At 38.3% G+C, this 17,362-nt stretch overlaps 1 protein-coding gene across 2 annotated transcripts in view; it reads left to right on the top strand.

Annotated features, from left to right (window-relative positions):
- vps36 (vacuolar protein sorting 36 homolog) overlaps nucleotides 1-17,362 on the top strand; it is a 51,117-nt gene that overhangs the window by 20,500 nt on the left and 13,255 nt on the right. The window contains exons 6-11 of one of the 2 annotated variants that reach the window (XM_048597840.1): nucleotides 274-360; nucleotides 8,959-8,991; nucleotides 10,800-10,877; nucleotides 12,631-12,723; nucleotides 13,321-13,455; nucleotides 16,435-16,500. In XM_048597840.1, the coding sequence (XP_048453797.1) occupies nucleotides 274-360; nucleotides 8,959-8,991; nucleotides 10,800-10,877; nucleotides 12,631-12,723; nucleotides 13,321-13,455; nucleotides 16,435-16,500 (492 nt within the window). The remainder of the gene's footprint in view (nucleotides 1-273; nucleotides 361-8,958; nucleotides 8,992-10,799; nucleotides 10,878-12,630; nucleotides 12,724-13,320; nucleotides 13,456-16,434; nucleotides 16,501-17,362) is intronic. The other variant, XM_020523799.2, reaches the window with a different exon arrangement.

Consider the following 17,362-nt stretch of genomic DNA (forward strand, 5'->3'; position numbering starts at 1 on the left):
TTGAGCAGGTTGCCCGACCCAGACATCTCAGACAAGGAACAGTGCACAACAGAGAGGAAGATAATCAAACTTTAAAAAGGGATGCAAAAGCCAGACTCTGATTTCAACTGCTAATAATAAAAGTAACCGAGTTCCCTTCAAAGTTCATTTCCTGTGAGAGCATTTAACAATCACATGTGGTAGGAAGTAACTGCATTCGTAAGAGAACAAAAACTTGAGTAGAATGTATAGCACTTTTGATGTTAAATTAATAAAAAATTCCTATTTTTGCAGGCAGGAAAAGTGAGGGCTGCTGGAATTGTGGGTATTGAAAGGAAGTTGGAGGAAAAACGAAAGGAGACCGACAAAAACATCTCTGAAGTAAGTTGTTGTGAATGTTCAAGGCCAGTCATCCGTCTGAATCCGCTGTAACCATTTCCTGTCAAATAATAGAGTGAATACTGTGTCAAAACGGATCTCCCTGAGATTGTTTCACCCTGAAAAACCAGAATAAGTGTCTAGTAGTTAGGAAGGAAATGTTATTTATATGAGTACTTTTTTTAAAACCTTATATTGTGCTTTATGAGTACTATAAAGCTTAAACCAAGATGGCTTTGTGCAAATTTTCCTGATTTGGCTCCTATATTAAATTGTAGCACAAAATTAAACACAGTAAAATTAAGGCACTGACATTTCTATTCCAAAGCTGTGGTGATTAATATATCTGAGAGTCTTGGATATATTTGTATGGTGCTAAGACAACATGATAATGACATTGTGCGTTCCTGTGAAGGCACTTGCTGTTAATGAAGATTGTCTTTGAGAAGTTGATAAATCATTTATGGAAGAATAATTTCTGGTTGATCAGTATCCATTCTATATTATGGAACTGAGTATAAATACTATATCTGTCATCTAAGTAGATTTTCCCAGCACTAAAAAAGCAATATGGGTGAATCTGGGGCTTAATTTGATAAAGTGGTTTTCAAGTGTCAGGAGATTAGTACTAACAGCTGTAGAGTACATTTAAGTTGATCTTTTTTGTTCCTAAACTGCAGAGCGAAAGCTGTGGTATTTTTTCTCAGATGAGAGAATGCCTCAAAGGAGGGTCAAGTGTACTATTTCCCAGCTGTAGTTAGGTGTCTGTGATGATCATGGGAACAAAGCACAGCAGAACTCTGAAATCCAAGTAGATCTGAAAATAAAGAATAACCTGCACCCAAATAAAAATGTGACTTGCTGAGGAATGAATGGCAGTTTTCTTTTGTATTGTAAGGAAAGTAAAAATCTTAATGTGTTGAAATAAATTATAGAAACTATTTGAGTTAGGCATATTTCTCAGTCTTTCTTACAGAAAAATAATAGCTTTGTAGCAGATTGCTACACTTTTTTAATTCATTATAGATTGTATTTACTATGGACAGGTGTAATGTAAGGTGTAATCTGTCTTGTTTTTGTGATTGTAAAGCCAGGTAACACTCGCATTTAGTGGTTTGGTTATAGAAACCACCAGGCAATACACATTGCAATGCCATCCATGCATTCTGACTCTTATAAACTAAATCCACAGTTCTGAAATTGAATTTGAACAAAAAGAAATCTGGTTCAATCTCCTCACGGGAAATTCTTTGGGTTTAAAGTGCTAGAACTAATTTCTTGTTTCAGTAGTGCATATACTTCATAGAATCATAGAATCCCTACAATGTGGAAGCAGGCCATTCAGCCCATCACCTCCACACCGACTATCCAAAGAACATCCCACCCAGACCCATCCCCCTTACCTTACCCCTGTAACCCTGCAATTCCCATGGCCATTCTACCTAACCTACACACCTCTGGATACTATGGGCAAATTTGCATGGCCAATCCACCTAGCCTGTGCATCTTTGGACTGTGGGAGGAAACCGGAACACCCAGAGGAAACCCACGCAGACACGGGGAGGATGTGCAAACTCCACACTGATGGTCGCCCAAGGGTGGAATCAAACCCGGGTTTAACCTGCCACTGTGAGGCAGTAGTGCTAACCACTGAACCACTGTGCCACCTCCATGCATTACTAAAATTGTATTCAGCAAAATAAATTGACACACATTTCACTATATATTGAGTCAAAGTGCAATTATTAATCAAAGACAAACCAAGAAAAACTCCAGTACAAAATAATATTGTGTTTTGAATTTATTTTCAAGTCCTTTGGATATGACAAGCTATTTTGACTTTACAGATGAATTACGTCATATTTAGTGACCCCAGGTTCTAGTAAAGGTTTCCTGCCAGAGCTGTTTGTCTCTGATAAGAATCCTGCAGTTCAATGCTATTTATCGCAGGAAGTTCCTGTTAGGTGTGTGCCCATTCCCTTTTGTTCCCAGACTCTCTGAATAATTCCATCATTGGAGAAACAATATTAAGTAGACTTTTCTGCTGGATGTTTTCTTAAATAAAAAGGTACTGGAAATTTCCATGGGCCCTTCAACCTATCATCTGGAAGATTTTATATGCATTTGTGTTATTTTAGATCACATTGTTTAAACTGAGGAGTGCAACATAGATATAGAATTGAGCCTCTTTAGCCAACACCTCTTTAAAATAAGGAAAACCTTAAATATTCCATGATATAGAAATGCTAATTATTGGTTTTCTTTTTTCAGTGTGAATATCTAGGTAATTTGGCTCTCTCAATATAACTTATAAGTTTAATTTGTACCTGACAGCTCTATGTTGTCTTTGTAAATGCAGTCAGATACTTTTTGAAAGTATACTTGCACTACTAGGATACGCTTGAGGAATTCCCAAAAAACAGAATACTTAGAAGTTCTAATTGCGTTTTGACTGCAGTATAGGAGTTTGACATTAATGTGTGGATTACATTAAGGCTGTGCTTTACAAGTTTCCATATATAGCGAGTGGCAGGCGAAACATGTATTTGATGTCACCTGCAAAAATACATTGAAATGCAGTCAGACTTTTCAAGCCAGTCACGCTATTTAGTCACCATCTGTTCTGAAAGGCTGATTTTAAATAAACACAAAAGTTGTTTGAACAAACTTTACATGATGGAATATGTTCTGGTAACAAGTTAATAAATAAGTGTTTTAACCCTTCTAAGGTATGCCCAAACCTTTAGGCAAACCAGAGAATAATTTTGAAACTTTTTGCTTGTCACAATTCGACTGACTGACTGGATATGATCCAAGGAAAAACTAAATAATTTTTGGAGAATTTGTGGATCTAGATACAGAATCCGGATTTTTTAAAAGAGGATCTGTTAATATTGGGAGATGGCAGATGGGGTGAATCTACTTTTCTTTAGAACATGGGAGGCCATTAGATTTTTGAATGTTGTTTATTGTTTCAACTGTTGTGCTGCAATTTGTCACAACTGTCAAAATATGAGTAGAGTTTTCAGAGCAGTTTGTTGGATGTGGATTGGCCTGAAGTCACTTCAGGAAGATGAAAGCCCTAATTAAAAAGTTTTTTTTCAGCTTTGTAGTTACAGACCATCAACCAAGGAAAAGCATCAAGGAAAACCTGTGTAATTGTTTCATACTAATGTAGCAGAGATGTTGTCTTCACTTGTTTTTGGCTATGTAGTTATGGTTTCAGAAACTAGCTAGGAGGGGTAACCTAAAAGTTGACCTGAGATTAACAAATATCCTAGTTGCTAATGCAAGAAGCTTTTCATTCAACTAGCCATTACTGGATTGTCACGTCAGTAAAATAAACTTCTTTAAACACCTTCATCTGAGGCTTAAGGAAAACACTGAAGCAACACTTGCGACCTGCAAGTTAACCGGTTAACCTTTGCACATAGTGTTGGTGATTATTGACCTTGTTCAGAAGCCAGTGGTGAAAAAGAATAATTTTCCATGCTTCAGACATCCATTACTGTAACTCATGAAAAATAGACTCCTTGGTAAGACGAGTCTCACAGAGGTCGGATGTTTATTTCACATGTGATGTTCTTTAATCCCTTATGTGACAAATAGAAAATGAGACTTCTCTCATCTCCCACTTAGTTCAGTGTGTGATTTCCTGTGTAACCAGACTTCCAGGCAAAACCATGCACTTGTTGAAACCTGTATTAATTTGTTCAGTGAGTAATGCAACATTATCAAACAATTTTGGAGGCAAATAATTTGCTAGCCAAGACTTTAGACTGGGTAGGTGTGTGAAGTAGAAATTTTTGAATTCTGCTCAAAACTGTTGTAAAGTTGGAGAGGCAAGTGGACCATGTGGTCAACACCGGCGTGGGGCAAGCCAAACCATTTTCCCCGTGTGAATTCTGTGGGTGTCCCACAGCTGTGCATTAGGTTTGGAGGAACAGAAGACAAGTTCATTTCCATAATGAAGCAGATGAGATAACCGAGCAGGTTGATGACTGTGTCACAGGTGAAACAATTAGTATGGATTTCCAGAAAGCATCTGATAAAGTGCCACATAAAACAGTGACTTTGAGCATTACGTTAAGGTGATTTGTACAAGAAAGTTGAAGCCCATGGAATAAAAGGGATTGACAGCATGAATATGAATTTGGCTGAGTGACAGATAATTAATGGTAAATGGTTGTTCTTTTGTCAGATTGGAAGAGGTGTGAGATCGCGGTCAAAGAACCAGACGAGCAAGATCAGTGAGTGGCGAAAATAGCCTCTTTATTGTACATTCACAGCAGCACGATGTCAGGAGAAAATAGAATCCCAAAATCGTAGCTCAAAAGTAGCCTTTTTTATACAGAATTTGAGCATACATCAACATTCTAACACTTGAGTGCTAAGTAATGACTATTGTACAAAAATTGTCTTGCAGGACATCGGAGACAGTTTAAACACTTGCTAAGTGTTAGCGGTTTTTGCTAAGTGTTAGTGGTTATTCTAATGAGATTAGAGTGTCCATCTAATTTGTCCTTGCATAATTCAAAAGGTGTTAGTCTTGTTATTTCCGAAGTTAGAATGATGGTAAAAATGTTTCTGTGTTTTAAATATAAGTTTGGATTTCTTTCAATCATGGCTGTCTGTGACTTTTATTTACTATCGCCTATTCAGTCAGTATCATAGTTGCGTCTATCTGTAGGTTCTGTTTACTATCACACATTCATTCATTCATTCAGTTTCACAGTCACATCTGTTATAGTAGTGCTGTCAGTTTCATTCATACCCTCATTCATTCAAAGTTGCGCGGTTCTGGACATAGCACTTTTAATTTTATTAGTAGGTTAAAGGTTGCTTATATACACGACATTGAGTAAAAACTTGGGGCAAGGTAAATCCTGTCATCTACAGATCATAATATGCATAATCTAGTACAAGGAAGTCTGCAAGGAAATAGCATTTTACTTTTAAGGAAGAGGGCTAATCCAGTTGTTGTCATTGAATGATTCTTGGAGCCACACTGGCTGGAGAGGGGTTTAGAGTAAGGGGTTAGGGATCACACCTATTCGAGGCTAGATTTTAATATGAAAGACACTACTTCAGGTGTAGAAGCGTAAAAATATCTTATCCTGTGGCATTTATGTGGTTTTGTTAGCCGTTACACATGACTGCACCTTTGAGTGGAATGTCGGCCGTGTTAAAGTGAGCTGTGTACATAGTGTGTTATGCATGACTGCACAAGTGGAATGCGCTTCTGAGTCAGTTTGAATGGGGTGGTCTGTAGTTAGTATTATATGCCAACATGAACAGTGATATAATCATGAATAATTATTAATGGACATGAATTATGATATATCAGAGGGTTTATAATGGGTTCCCCAAGGTTTCAGTGTTAGGCCTGATGTTTTTGTTGTTATATGTTAATGACCCGGACTTTGGTGTGTAGAGCACAAGTTTAAAATCTATGGACAACACACACCTTGGGATTATCATAAACAGTGAAAAGTGTGACAGTCAGCTTCAGGAGAACCTGGACTGCCTGGTCGAATTGGTAGACGCAAAGGAGATGAAATTTCATGTTGGGAAATGTGAAATAATATAATTTAATAGGAAAACAAGACACGCGATGATGTGTAATTAAAGGTAGAGAAAGATAGCGCATCTCATAACCACTGGATATCCCAAAATGCCAATGAACTACTTCTCAACTATACGAATTGATGGAATACAGGAAATGAAGCAACTAATTTATGCATTTCAAACAGCATTGTGATAATGGCAACCACTTTAGTCATTTTAGTCGACACTGGGGATAACCTCCCTCTCTTACTAGATATTTTATGTCCTTGTCAGAGGGCAGTCAGGACTTTGGTTTATTGTCTCATCTGAAAGTCATCACTTCTAGCAGTATGGCACTCACTCAGTACTGCACAGGAACATCAGCATTGCTTTTTGTGCTGAAATTCTGGAGTGGAATGAGAGTGAAATGACGGTGCTGAGCCAGTGACTAACGCACAGTTCCAAAGAAGCTGCAGAAACTGACAAATTGAGGATATAGGGACAAAATTCATTGAAGGTGGCAGGCAAGTTGACAAAGTCAAAATGGCTTAAGGGATTCTGGACTTTATAAATAGAAACAAGTAAACAAAAGCAAGGAAGTTTTGTTGAACATTTATAAAACTTAGTTTGGCCTCAATGTATTGTTTCCAATTCTGGGCACCTTAATTTAGGATATGAAGGCTTTGGAGAGAATGCCAAAGAGATGTATAGGAATGGTTCCCGGGACGTGAATTTGAGAAGGAGAAGCTGAGAGGAGATTTTATAGAGGTGCTCCAAATGATCAAAGGTCAGTGCAGAATAAATAAGGAAAAACCGGTCCCAGTAGTGAAATAGTTGATCACCAGAAGACACTGTTTTAAGGTGATTCACACAAGAATCAATGGTGACATGCAGATAACCTGTAGGTCACAGTTAAGTGGTTGGAATGCAGTACTTCAGAATGTGGTGGAGACAGTTTAATTGTGGCTTTCAAGAGGGTATTGTATAAGCAACTGGAAAGAAACTGGAGTGCTTTAGGAAAAAGATGAGGAGGAATGGACTGACTAAATCGCTCCTGTGTAGAGTAGGCAGGGATTCAATGGGATGGATGGCCTCCTCTTGTGCTGTGACCATTCTGGAATTCTTCTGGTGTGGATGTAAGTGGAAGCACTTGGAATATTGACCGTGGGCCATGCTATTTTTGTGGATCCAGGAGAATTCTTACGCTCTGTCCAACAAAACTTTTTCGATAATCTTCATGCCTTTTCTTGGGTGGATATTATGGCTCCTTTCAAGAATTTTTACTGCCTGACACAAATGGCAGCCAGCCGTCACCTTCATTGCTTAATGTTGTTCCTTGCTTTCATGTTTGTACCTTGCAAGTTTTCTTCAGCAATCATGGGTGAGAATGAAGAAGTTCACCATAAACCACAAGATCATCTTATAGTGGTAGCTATAGAAATCGCATCACTGAGGTAGTTGGTGATGTTTTAAATACCCACCCCCAGAGACTCAACCACACAATCAATGCAGCACTGGAAGAGTGCTACTCTGCAGGAGTTGCTATCTTCCGGATGAATTGATAAACCCAGGTTCAGTCTACCCTCTTACAGCAATATAAAACACCCTGCAGCAGTATTCTAAACTTTTGGTTTCTAGCCAGTGTTATTTCAATTAACCTGTTCAGTGACGTTATGACTCATCTGTAGAGCGGATGGAGACTTGAACCTGGGCCTTCAGGCTCAAAGATAGGGACAATACCACTGTACCACATGCATCCTTCCAATATGTAGCCTAAACCAATACCACTAAAACATCATCTGTAATTCATTTCTTGACTATTTGCAGGTGCTTGCTTAATACAAACTGGTTGCTGCATTTCCCCAATTTACCAGAGTGATTATACTTTAAAAGTACATCACTGGATGCAAACCTTCTCATGAGACAGTAGTGCAGGCAAAACAGATCCTTTATGCAGAATTCACTCTGAAACCTGTTAGAGCAAGTTCTTTGTTTGTGTGGAAAAAAAAATAGGTGATTGTTTTCTTTTCACATTCCACATGGGACCTGATGCTTCATAACACTGTTGATATTAGTGCTCCTTATCGAAAAACCTCACACTTGGAAATGTTATGTTAACAGTGCCAAACAACCCTCTAATTTGATGGTGCTTTATGTTTATTTTTGCAGTATAATTGTGAATATTAGTTGTTTTGACAATAGTAGCTCCAATTGAAAGCTGCTCTTCCTGTTGAGGAAGCATAATGAAAGACAGTTTCCCATCAAATATTTGTTAATGCTTTGTTTTAGTGTAAAATGTGTTAAATGTAATACAAAAATACACTTGCAGAGAGAATTTAATTGTATATTTGGAAATGTGTACATTTTCCTCAAAATTAGCTATTCACCATGTGGTTATGCTACCTTGCATCAAATTACATAAATTTTACATAGAATAGATAAGCATTGAAAACGGTCATTCAGCCTAGCCAGGCAATGATGGCATAGCAGAACACTCGAGCCTTATCCCATCCTTCCTCATTCAACTCCATCAGCATAACCTTTAACCAAATTCCCCAAAGGGTGATTTCATTGAAATCTACAAATACTTAAAGGGATAGACAGGGTAGATGCAGGTAAGATGTTCCCTATCTGGAGAGTCTAGAACCAGGGAACAAAATGCCAAAATAAGGGGAAGGTCACTTAGGACAAAGTTGAGATTTTATTTTACTCAGACGGTGGTAAATCTTTGAAAATCTTTAACCCAGAGGGCTACGGAATGTCAGTCATTGAATATGTTTAAATTAGACTTTGACAAATCTGGAAATATCAATGATATAAAGGCATGTGGGGAGATAGCGTGCGGGGGTGGGGAGGGGGTACGTATCGAAATTGATGATAGGCCATGATTGTATTGAATGGCTGAGCAGGCTCGATGGCCTGAATGGCCTGCTCTGGTCCTAGTTCAATGTTAGTATTTTAATTGCAAGTCTGTTTCTTTGAAGTTTTGTACAATTAATTTGTTTCTATAATTATGATTAGTATAAGCAGAATTTTTTTCTCTTTGATTCATAGGCTTTTGAAGATCTCAGTCAACTTATGAAAAAGGTATACTTCCACGTACACTTCCTATTCAGTTTATAACGATATTGAGCATTAACTGAAAATGACTATTATTGGACTTTAATAAATAACTAATTAGCAATAAATGAAAGCCATGTCCACGTTAATTGATGATGGATACCATGTAATATGATTGCATCTGAGAAAGCATGCATGGCATAATTTTGAAAAATGTATTGGTGACTATTCTGTTGCAAAACAGAAGCCTTCCTAAACAAACATTATGAAATGTTTCAGAACCTGTAAGTCACTCAAGCAGCTCAACACTGTGGTGGGAGGTCAAACACTCTCTCTTCGCCCGCAGTGATCAGACACAACTCAAGTTTATTTGTTCGTTAGTCTTTTTTTTGAGTATACACAAGGGGAATCACATGTATCCAAAGGTGGCACACAAATTCCAGTGATTTAATTACATCTGGTTACAGTTAAACTATTACAATACATCAAATTGAGTTGCAGTTATCCAGTCATGGGGGTGCCGATTGTATAATTCGACAACTAGTGTTATTAAACTATCCTATCACAATCCAGTTTACATACGTTATTTATTAGTTCTTGTATGAGGCTTATATGCTCGTATATTCTTGTGGTATCTCTCAAACCCCACTCTGCTGGCTCAGCAGAGAAAGCATGTTAGTTGCAGTTGGTTCTAACAGCCTGAGCCTGTATTGTGTCTTCAACACTTCCCGTTTCAACACAACTGAGGAAAAAACAACCTGCTTAATTGCTACCCCATTCACCACCTTATGACTGTCTTCACAAGCAATGCATCACACCAGAGTGTACCATGTACAAGATGCAATGCAACAATTTTCCAAACCCCTCTTGACAGGACCGTCTATCATCCAGGTGGACAAGGGCAGTAGGCGTATGGAAACATCACATCTGCATATTCCCTTCCAAACAATGCACCATCTTGATTTGAACTACTTCACCATACCTTCATGGTCACTGGGTGAAAAACCTGGAATTTTTTTTCCTTCTGACAGTGCTGGGTGGTTCAAGATGGCAGGTCACCACTACCTTCTTGAGGACAATTTGGGTTAGCAATGAATACTGGCTTTGCCAGAAATGCTGTCACCCCAGTAGCAAAAAATTCTTGCAACTCTTTATTGAGCAGCCAGCAGAGGTAGTCACTAGATCTTCATCACCTTCCTTTCTCATGATGGGAGTAGAGTACACTGCAAGGCTCATTGTCATTGCAGTCTCCCCGGTCTTGCTTTGATTCCTTTTCCGCATATATGTTCCTCCTAATCCCACGTACATTTTAAAAGAAATTACAATACAAAGCAAAGTTCTTTTAAAAGAAAAGGAAATAAATGTTAGGTGACAAAGTGGTGCTGTTGAGTCTAGGATTCTGTATGCAGAGAGTAAGAACATTTAGAATGATGGTTACACATCAGCAACTTGAGCATGGTTCCAGAGCGCAGCATTCCCAAGGTTTTGTCGATTTCCCTTTCACTTTCTGAGCTGCAAATGGTGTGAGGTTTGGGGGGTGGGGGCGGAAAGAAAACCTTTAGAAAAGGTCAAGAAATTGAAGATAAAAGTACAAACATTTAATATAAGGCTGCATATTCCTTCTTATGTAGAGAGGTGGCTCTGATGTGGATCATGGTAGTTTCCAATCTCACCCAATAAATGAAAGCTTGTTAATGACTAATATATGTGCAGATTGTCATCTAGTACTGCACGTATCTCTGTTTATTCATAGTAGCCAACATTTGGAACTGTACTAAAATGTGTTTTACTGGCAAATATATTCAGAATGGAACAAGTAATTTTTTTTTCTTTAGGCCAAAGAGATGGTCGATTTGTCAAAATTAATAGCAAACAAAATCAAAGATAAGCAAGGTGATATTTCTGAAGATGAGGTAAGAAATATGTTTAGTTAATTTTAAAGGAATAAAGAATGCCTCATTGGTGTCTTTCAGATTGCTGAAGAATGTCATAAGTCTCAACAGACAGCCACTGTTATGCAAGCAGATATGGCAGCCACATTGCACACCGATCCCAAAAGCAAGAGATGATCAGACAATTGTTGTTTCAATGTGGATGGGAGTTGTGCATGGGAAGCCTTTGGAATCCCCATTGTGGCAGACTCAGAAGGAAATGCCTAGAAAGTGGAAGATCCATCTGGGCAATTCTCCAATGCCTGGAACCCTCCAAAAGTTTTCATTTAAATAGGAGAATTCAGAGTTCTCCGATGAAATTGAGTAGATATTCCTCATGTAACCTAACTACACGTTCGTCAAACTATTTACACACCTCAGACCCTGACCCAACAATCCCTGGGATCCAAATCCCCCTTCCCCTTTGCTGGTCATGCACTCCCCTGCTCTGTTCTTGACACCCCTCCATCCTGCCACTGGACATGTTCTCCCTTTACCCCACTCTGCACTCCATATCCTAACATCACACTTTTCTTATGTACCAGCTGTCAAAGTGGCTGTCTGGACCTTTAAATGTCAGAATATGGCAGCTGACTGCTATGAAAGGGAGAGTGACTTGCCGTCCCCTGACTGTACTGCACTAAGAGGGAGCTGATGAAATGGAAATACGGCTCCATGTTTCTGAAGGAACTCTTATCGGAATCTCCTCTCAGAAATACAGAGTTCTCTTCTTTCATAAAAAAGGAGTGGTGTCAATCTGTATGAAATTGCTACTCCTTGAAAATCCAACCCACTATGTTTCTTTGTGCTGTTTCACTTTATCATTGAGCATTTTAATTTAATTCTTATCCAAGTTTCATTGAGGATCAAAAAGAAAAGAAAAGCTTATTTGAAAAGCAAGATACATACTCATTGATGCAAGACAGACTTTTACAGTTTTAATAGGATGATTGGGGCCAATTGAAAGTTGCAAGATTTCTCAACTTCCTTAGTTGACAAGTCTCAAATTCACCCTGGGGATTATCCGGTACATGATCAGCTAGCAAAGATGTCGTTTGGAGCTTGTACTTTTAGCCCCTGAATTATCTTTACCTTATTTCAAACTATGTCTATGTAATTTTGCAATTGGTTGTGTTCATTGTTGAATTGTTTCAGTTGGAGTTTTAACTGTTAGTGCACGTTTGCCTTTCAGTCTTATCTGACTTTGCGCAATTGTCTATTCATTGTCCAGTCTGGTTCTGGTTGACTGAGATGCATCAGAAATACTAGTGGCAGCAGGGAGAATTTAACTTGCCACTGCCACAAGATGAATGTGTGTTTTAAAAACGAGCTGCTAGGACCAATCTCAAGTATTGTCAGTGAAGCTTTTGATCAAAAGGAAAAGGAGGGAGTAACCAAGTGATCAGTTCCCAGAGAGAGGAAACCAGCTCCCATCCCAATGTGTCAGTTGCTGAGCCTTGGCAAAGTTTTCTGGAGGTTAATTCTGATTTCCCTTTTTTAAATCTCCGATTTTTGTATTGTGGGAGAACTACTGCATGCAGTGGGAAGGCATCTTTCTGATTATTGGTTGTGTCAGATTTCCAGATGCTTGTACCAGACAATGGGGTACTTGATTTATTTACCTGATTTAGTTCAGATCCAAAGGTAATATTTTACAGAAGATGAATGTTTTTAAACATGGAGACTCCTGAATATCACCCAACCCTAATAACATCTTCCATTACAACTTAATTAGGGTACACTACTTGATGAGTTTGTGGAACAATTCAGTCTGTCGCATTGTCTTGCTCTGTGTCAATGGCCCTGGATTCACATTAGGCTACATCAAGTAAGGATGGCAGTTCTTAACAGTACTTAGCTTTTATTTTATTCAACCCATTGTTCACCCATTTAGTCTGCTTCTTTCACGTTACATGTATATTTTACCTTATTATGATTCCATCTCACCCATCTAGTTTTTGCATTGCCCTTGAAGATAATTGTGGTAGACTCAAAGATATTCACCTGTTCTTACAATTTAGCTAGTGAATCCTGATTTGTTGATCTCCTAGACAATAGTCATCTTTGGTTACAGGTGCACTTCATTTTTGTAAAGTGACACTGATTTAAGTTTCTGATTTAAAAACAAAATATCCTGTTTCGTAATTAAAACCCAACTGTCTCCATTAATGAATGTAGGCTGGCATGAAATGGCAAGATGATGAATTGTACTCATGACCACTAGTTTGCTAGCTCAGTTGATAACTGTTTCAGCTAAATCCTATAAACAATTCTTTCCTTCAAAAACATATACTTCCAAAACTTTGTTATAGCTTTATTAACCTGTACGGTTGTTTTCATCCAGTCATATTCCATGAAACATCATAAAAATAATGCAACTTATGTATCTTACGAAGTTGAAACGCATGTACTTTTTGTTTCACAGACTATCCGTTTCAAGTCCTATTTGCTGAGCATGGGCATAGCTAATCCAGTTACTAGAGAAACACATGGATCTGGAACACATTACCACATGCAATTGGCTAAACAGCTGGTGGAAATGTTGCAAGTGCCAGTTGAGGTAAATAATGCTCCTTAGCTGCTCTTTCCCACCCATCTGATCAATATTCTGCATAGTAATTCCTGAATGTCACATGGAAACAATGTGAATTTGGACGTGAAACTGAGTGTTCGCAACTATAAACTCAATGGCAGTATATTCCAACAATAGCGCGACATTTGTATAACACCTTTTACAAATTGCCGTTGTGAAGCAGCCCAAAGAAATAATCAAGTTAAAATTGACACTGAGCCAAAGAAGAAGCCAAAGAGTTTGTTGATAAATGAGGAAGAAGAAAAGCAGAGCGTGAGGGCTTTTTGTGATCACTGTATTTTATTTGCTTGCTGTATGTTGATGGAAGTATAAGTAAATAAACACACTTGGTGCATACTTCTCCTAGATAGCATGAACAATGAGTCAAACAATTTTTTTAAAAAATAAGTGCGTCACTACATCTGTGGGTTCAGAAATGTCTATTGGATAATGCTGCACTACAACAACCTCTTGTAACAATATAGCAATTTTAATGTTGAAAAATACTCCCAAGATATGTCACACATGACCTCAAAATAAATTATAAGAATTTGAAAGTTGTATTTTAAGACAGTTCACAGACAATTTCTGCCCTTCATACTTCAGATGGTACTTTACAATTCAGAAGTTTAAAGTGAGCTTCTGTGTTAAACTTGGTAACAGCAAAAGAAATAAAAACAGGCAATTGGAATATGGAGACAAATTGTTCAGCAAATGAAAATAACCACAGCCGTATGTCTCTGGATTGATAATGACCCTACATATAAATTTATCCCATGTTTAATATCAATTAGAATTTCTAACTATCCAAGAGAAATGCATAAAATAATGTATTATTTTGAATTAGTCTTGTGTAGTCCATATAAACCTGTCTTGAAATATGTCTGTGCACACGTGCAATATGTCATTGGGCATTTCTCTGCTCTCACTCATTTGAAATTCTCCAGAGACGGCAACCTGGATGACAGAAACGAATGTACTATCACCAGGTTTGAAGATGGCACAAATGTAGGCAAGTAGTGTGGAGAGGGATGTAAACAGATCAAGCGAGTGAGCAAGAAGGTGGCAGATCGAATATAATGTGGAAAAATGCGAAGTTTTGTACATTATCAGGAAAATAGAAGAGTTGAATATTATTTAAATGAGGAAAGTCTGCAGAAAGCTTTAGCACAGGGATTTGGGAGTCCACTTGCATTAATCACAAAAGGCTAGCATCGAAGTTTCAGCAGATAATAGGGAAGTTAAGTTGAATGTTGGTCTTTATTTCGAATGAATGGAGCAGAAAAATAGGGAGGCCTTGGTAAAACTATACAAGGCACAAGTCTGACCTGATCGGAATATTGTGGACAGTTTTGGTCCCCTTATCCAATGAAACACATACTGGCATTGGAAGCAGTCCAGAAAAGAGTCACTAGATTGATTCTGGTATGGAGGAATTTTCTAATGAGGTTGTGTAGAATGGGCCTGTATTCATTGCATTAGGAGAATGAGAAGAGACCTTATTGAAACATACAAGATTCTTAGGGAGCTTGGCAGGATAGGTGCTGAAAGGTTGTTTCCCCTTGTGGGTGAGTCTAGGACCAGAGTGCGTTATCTCAAAGTATGTGGTCACTCTTAAGACAGAGATGAGGAGGATTTTGTTTCCTCTGAGGGCAGTGAATCTATGGAATTTTTTTTACCACAGAAGGCTGTTGAGGCTGGGTCATTAGGTATATTCAAGGCTGAGATAGGATGGTTTAGTGAGTAGCACTGCTGCCTCACAATGCCAGGAATCCAGGTTCAATTCCAGTCTTGTGCAACTGTCTATGTGGAATTTGCACGTTCTCCCCATGTCTGCGTGGGTTTCTTTGGGGTGCTCCTTTGCAGAGATGTGCAGGGTAAATGGAAAGGGCATGCTAAATTGCCCCGTAGTGGATAGTGGTGTGTAGGCTAGGTGAGTTAGCCATGGTAAACGTAGAGTTATAGGGATAGGTTGGGGGACTGGGTCTGGGTCTGGGTCTGGGTCGGATACTCTTTGGAGGGCTGCTGTGGACTCAATGGGCTGAATGGCCACTTTCCACACTGTAGGGATTCTATTATCCTATAAACAAATTTTAATTAGTAGAGGAACCAAAGGGATAAGGCAGGAAAAAGGAGGTGAGGATTATCAGATCAGCCAATATCTCATTGAATGTCAGAGCAGACTCAATGGGCTTGAATGGCTTACTTCTGTTCCTACATCTTATGGTCTTCTGGCTTAAAATTCATTGGGATCAGCAGCAAGTTCAGGCCGACAGGATTTACGTCTCACATATAGAGGTCATTGTTCACAGTCTCTCATATTTGCTCAAAGACTGGTTTCAAAAAAAAATCTTCTGGTACTGAATAAGAAAAGAACCCCTGTTATACTCTGTTAATTCTTACAGATTATTTCAATCAACCTTTCCAGGTAGGTTGTGACACATCTGTCCGGGCAGATGGGACTTGAATCCATACCTTCTGGCTCAGAAGCAGGGACACTGCTGCTGTGCCACAGAGCCCTATCTTAGTTTTGATATGCTTGAAGTAGAGCCAAAGGTTTTTTCAGTTCTGCCAATCTAATGAGAAAGCAGTGTCCTTTAATTTGCCAAACATTTAGCCTATTTGCAGCAATTTGACCTCAAGTCTTCAAAAGACGTAAAGTTACAGAAAATTCCATATTTGCAGGGAAATAGATTGTATTGTCGTATGATGCTTCAATGCTGTTTCCTCCTATTTACTGAGAATCTCATGCAAAATCTACTTGTATAATGAAAAATAATGTTGTGAATTTAAACTGTCTAGTAAAAAGAAAGCGTAACCATATCAAAGCAGTTTTTTAAAAAATTGGATGAATGTTATATTAATGGGAATGAGGGAGACATTTTGCTGTATTTATCAAGAAAAAAATTGTGCACAGCCTTGGTTTTTGCATTAAAGTATTGTTAAATTATGCTTGAATTTTGACAGGAACAAGGTGGAATGATGGCACTGACAGAGGTTTATTGCTTGACAAACCGAGCTCGAGGGATGGAGGTAATGGTACAACACATAGCTTTCTCGTGTTCACATGTGTAAGACAGATCAAATTTAACTGCTGAGTGTAAAGAGAACAGGTTAAAACTGGTATTAGCTTTCAGGCATCAATATTAATATTCAAGACAAATTGATTGCAGACTTTAGTCCTTCAACTGGTGCTATTTAAAGTACATTTATGGAACTAAGAAGTGTGGCAAATGACTGTGGAGAGAGAAAAGTAAAGGTTTCAGATCGATGGCCTTTTGTCAGAGCTGATTAAAGATGCAACAGGCAAGTACAGAGTCAGGGAAAATATGTGAGAAGAGCAAAAGGAAAGGTCTGTGATAGGGTGGAAGGCAAGACTGTGGACATGAGTAGGAATGTGAAAAGCTATGAAATGGACAAGGTAAGAGAGAAGTAGAAATCCTATTGGAAGAAAGAGCAGTGGGCATTTCTGCAAGAGATGTGGCAATGAATTAAACACAAATAAAAAGCAAAACACAGCGGGTGCTGGTAATCTGAAAGTAATGAAGAAATTGTGCTCAACAGAAATTCTATTTATCTATTTTAATTTTCTATATTCCTCATTTGCTGTCTAAGTGTCGACCCTATTGCAGAGCTTACTGTTTGTTATCTTGCATTTCTTTAACAATTCTGTTGAAAGTCATTAACTTGAATCATTAGCTTTGTTCATCTTTTTGCAGATGCTGCCTTGTCTGCTGAGTAGTTCTAGCACTGATTTTATTTCAGTCTTCCAGTATTTTCAGTATTTTGCTTTTGCTTCAACAAGTGGCTAGCATTAGAAGTGGGATATTCTAATCTGATGACAGACAGAGTTTTATTTCTCCACGCCACTCTTGTACGTGGTCAGCTGACCAAA

The sequence above is a fragment of the Rhincodon typus genome, chromosome 6 (genome assembly GCF_021869965.1).
Source record: "Rhincodon typus isolate 14 chromosome 6, sRhiTyp1.1, whole genome shotgun sequence".
NCBI lineage: Eukaryota > Metazoa > Chordata > Chondrichthyes > Orectolobiformes > Rhincodontidae > Rhincodon > Rhincodon typus.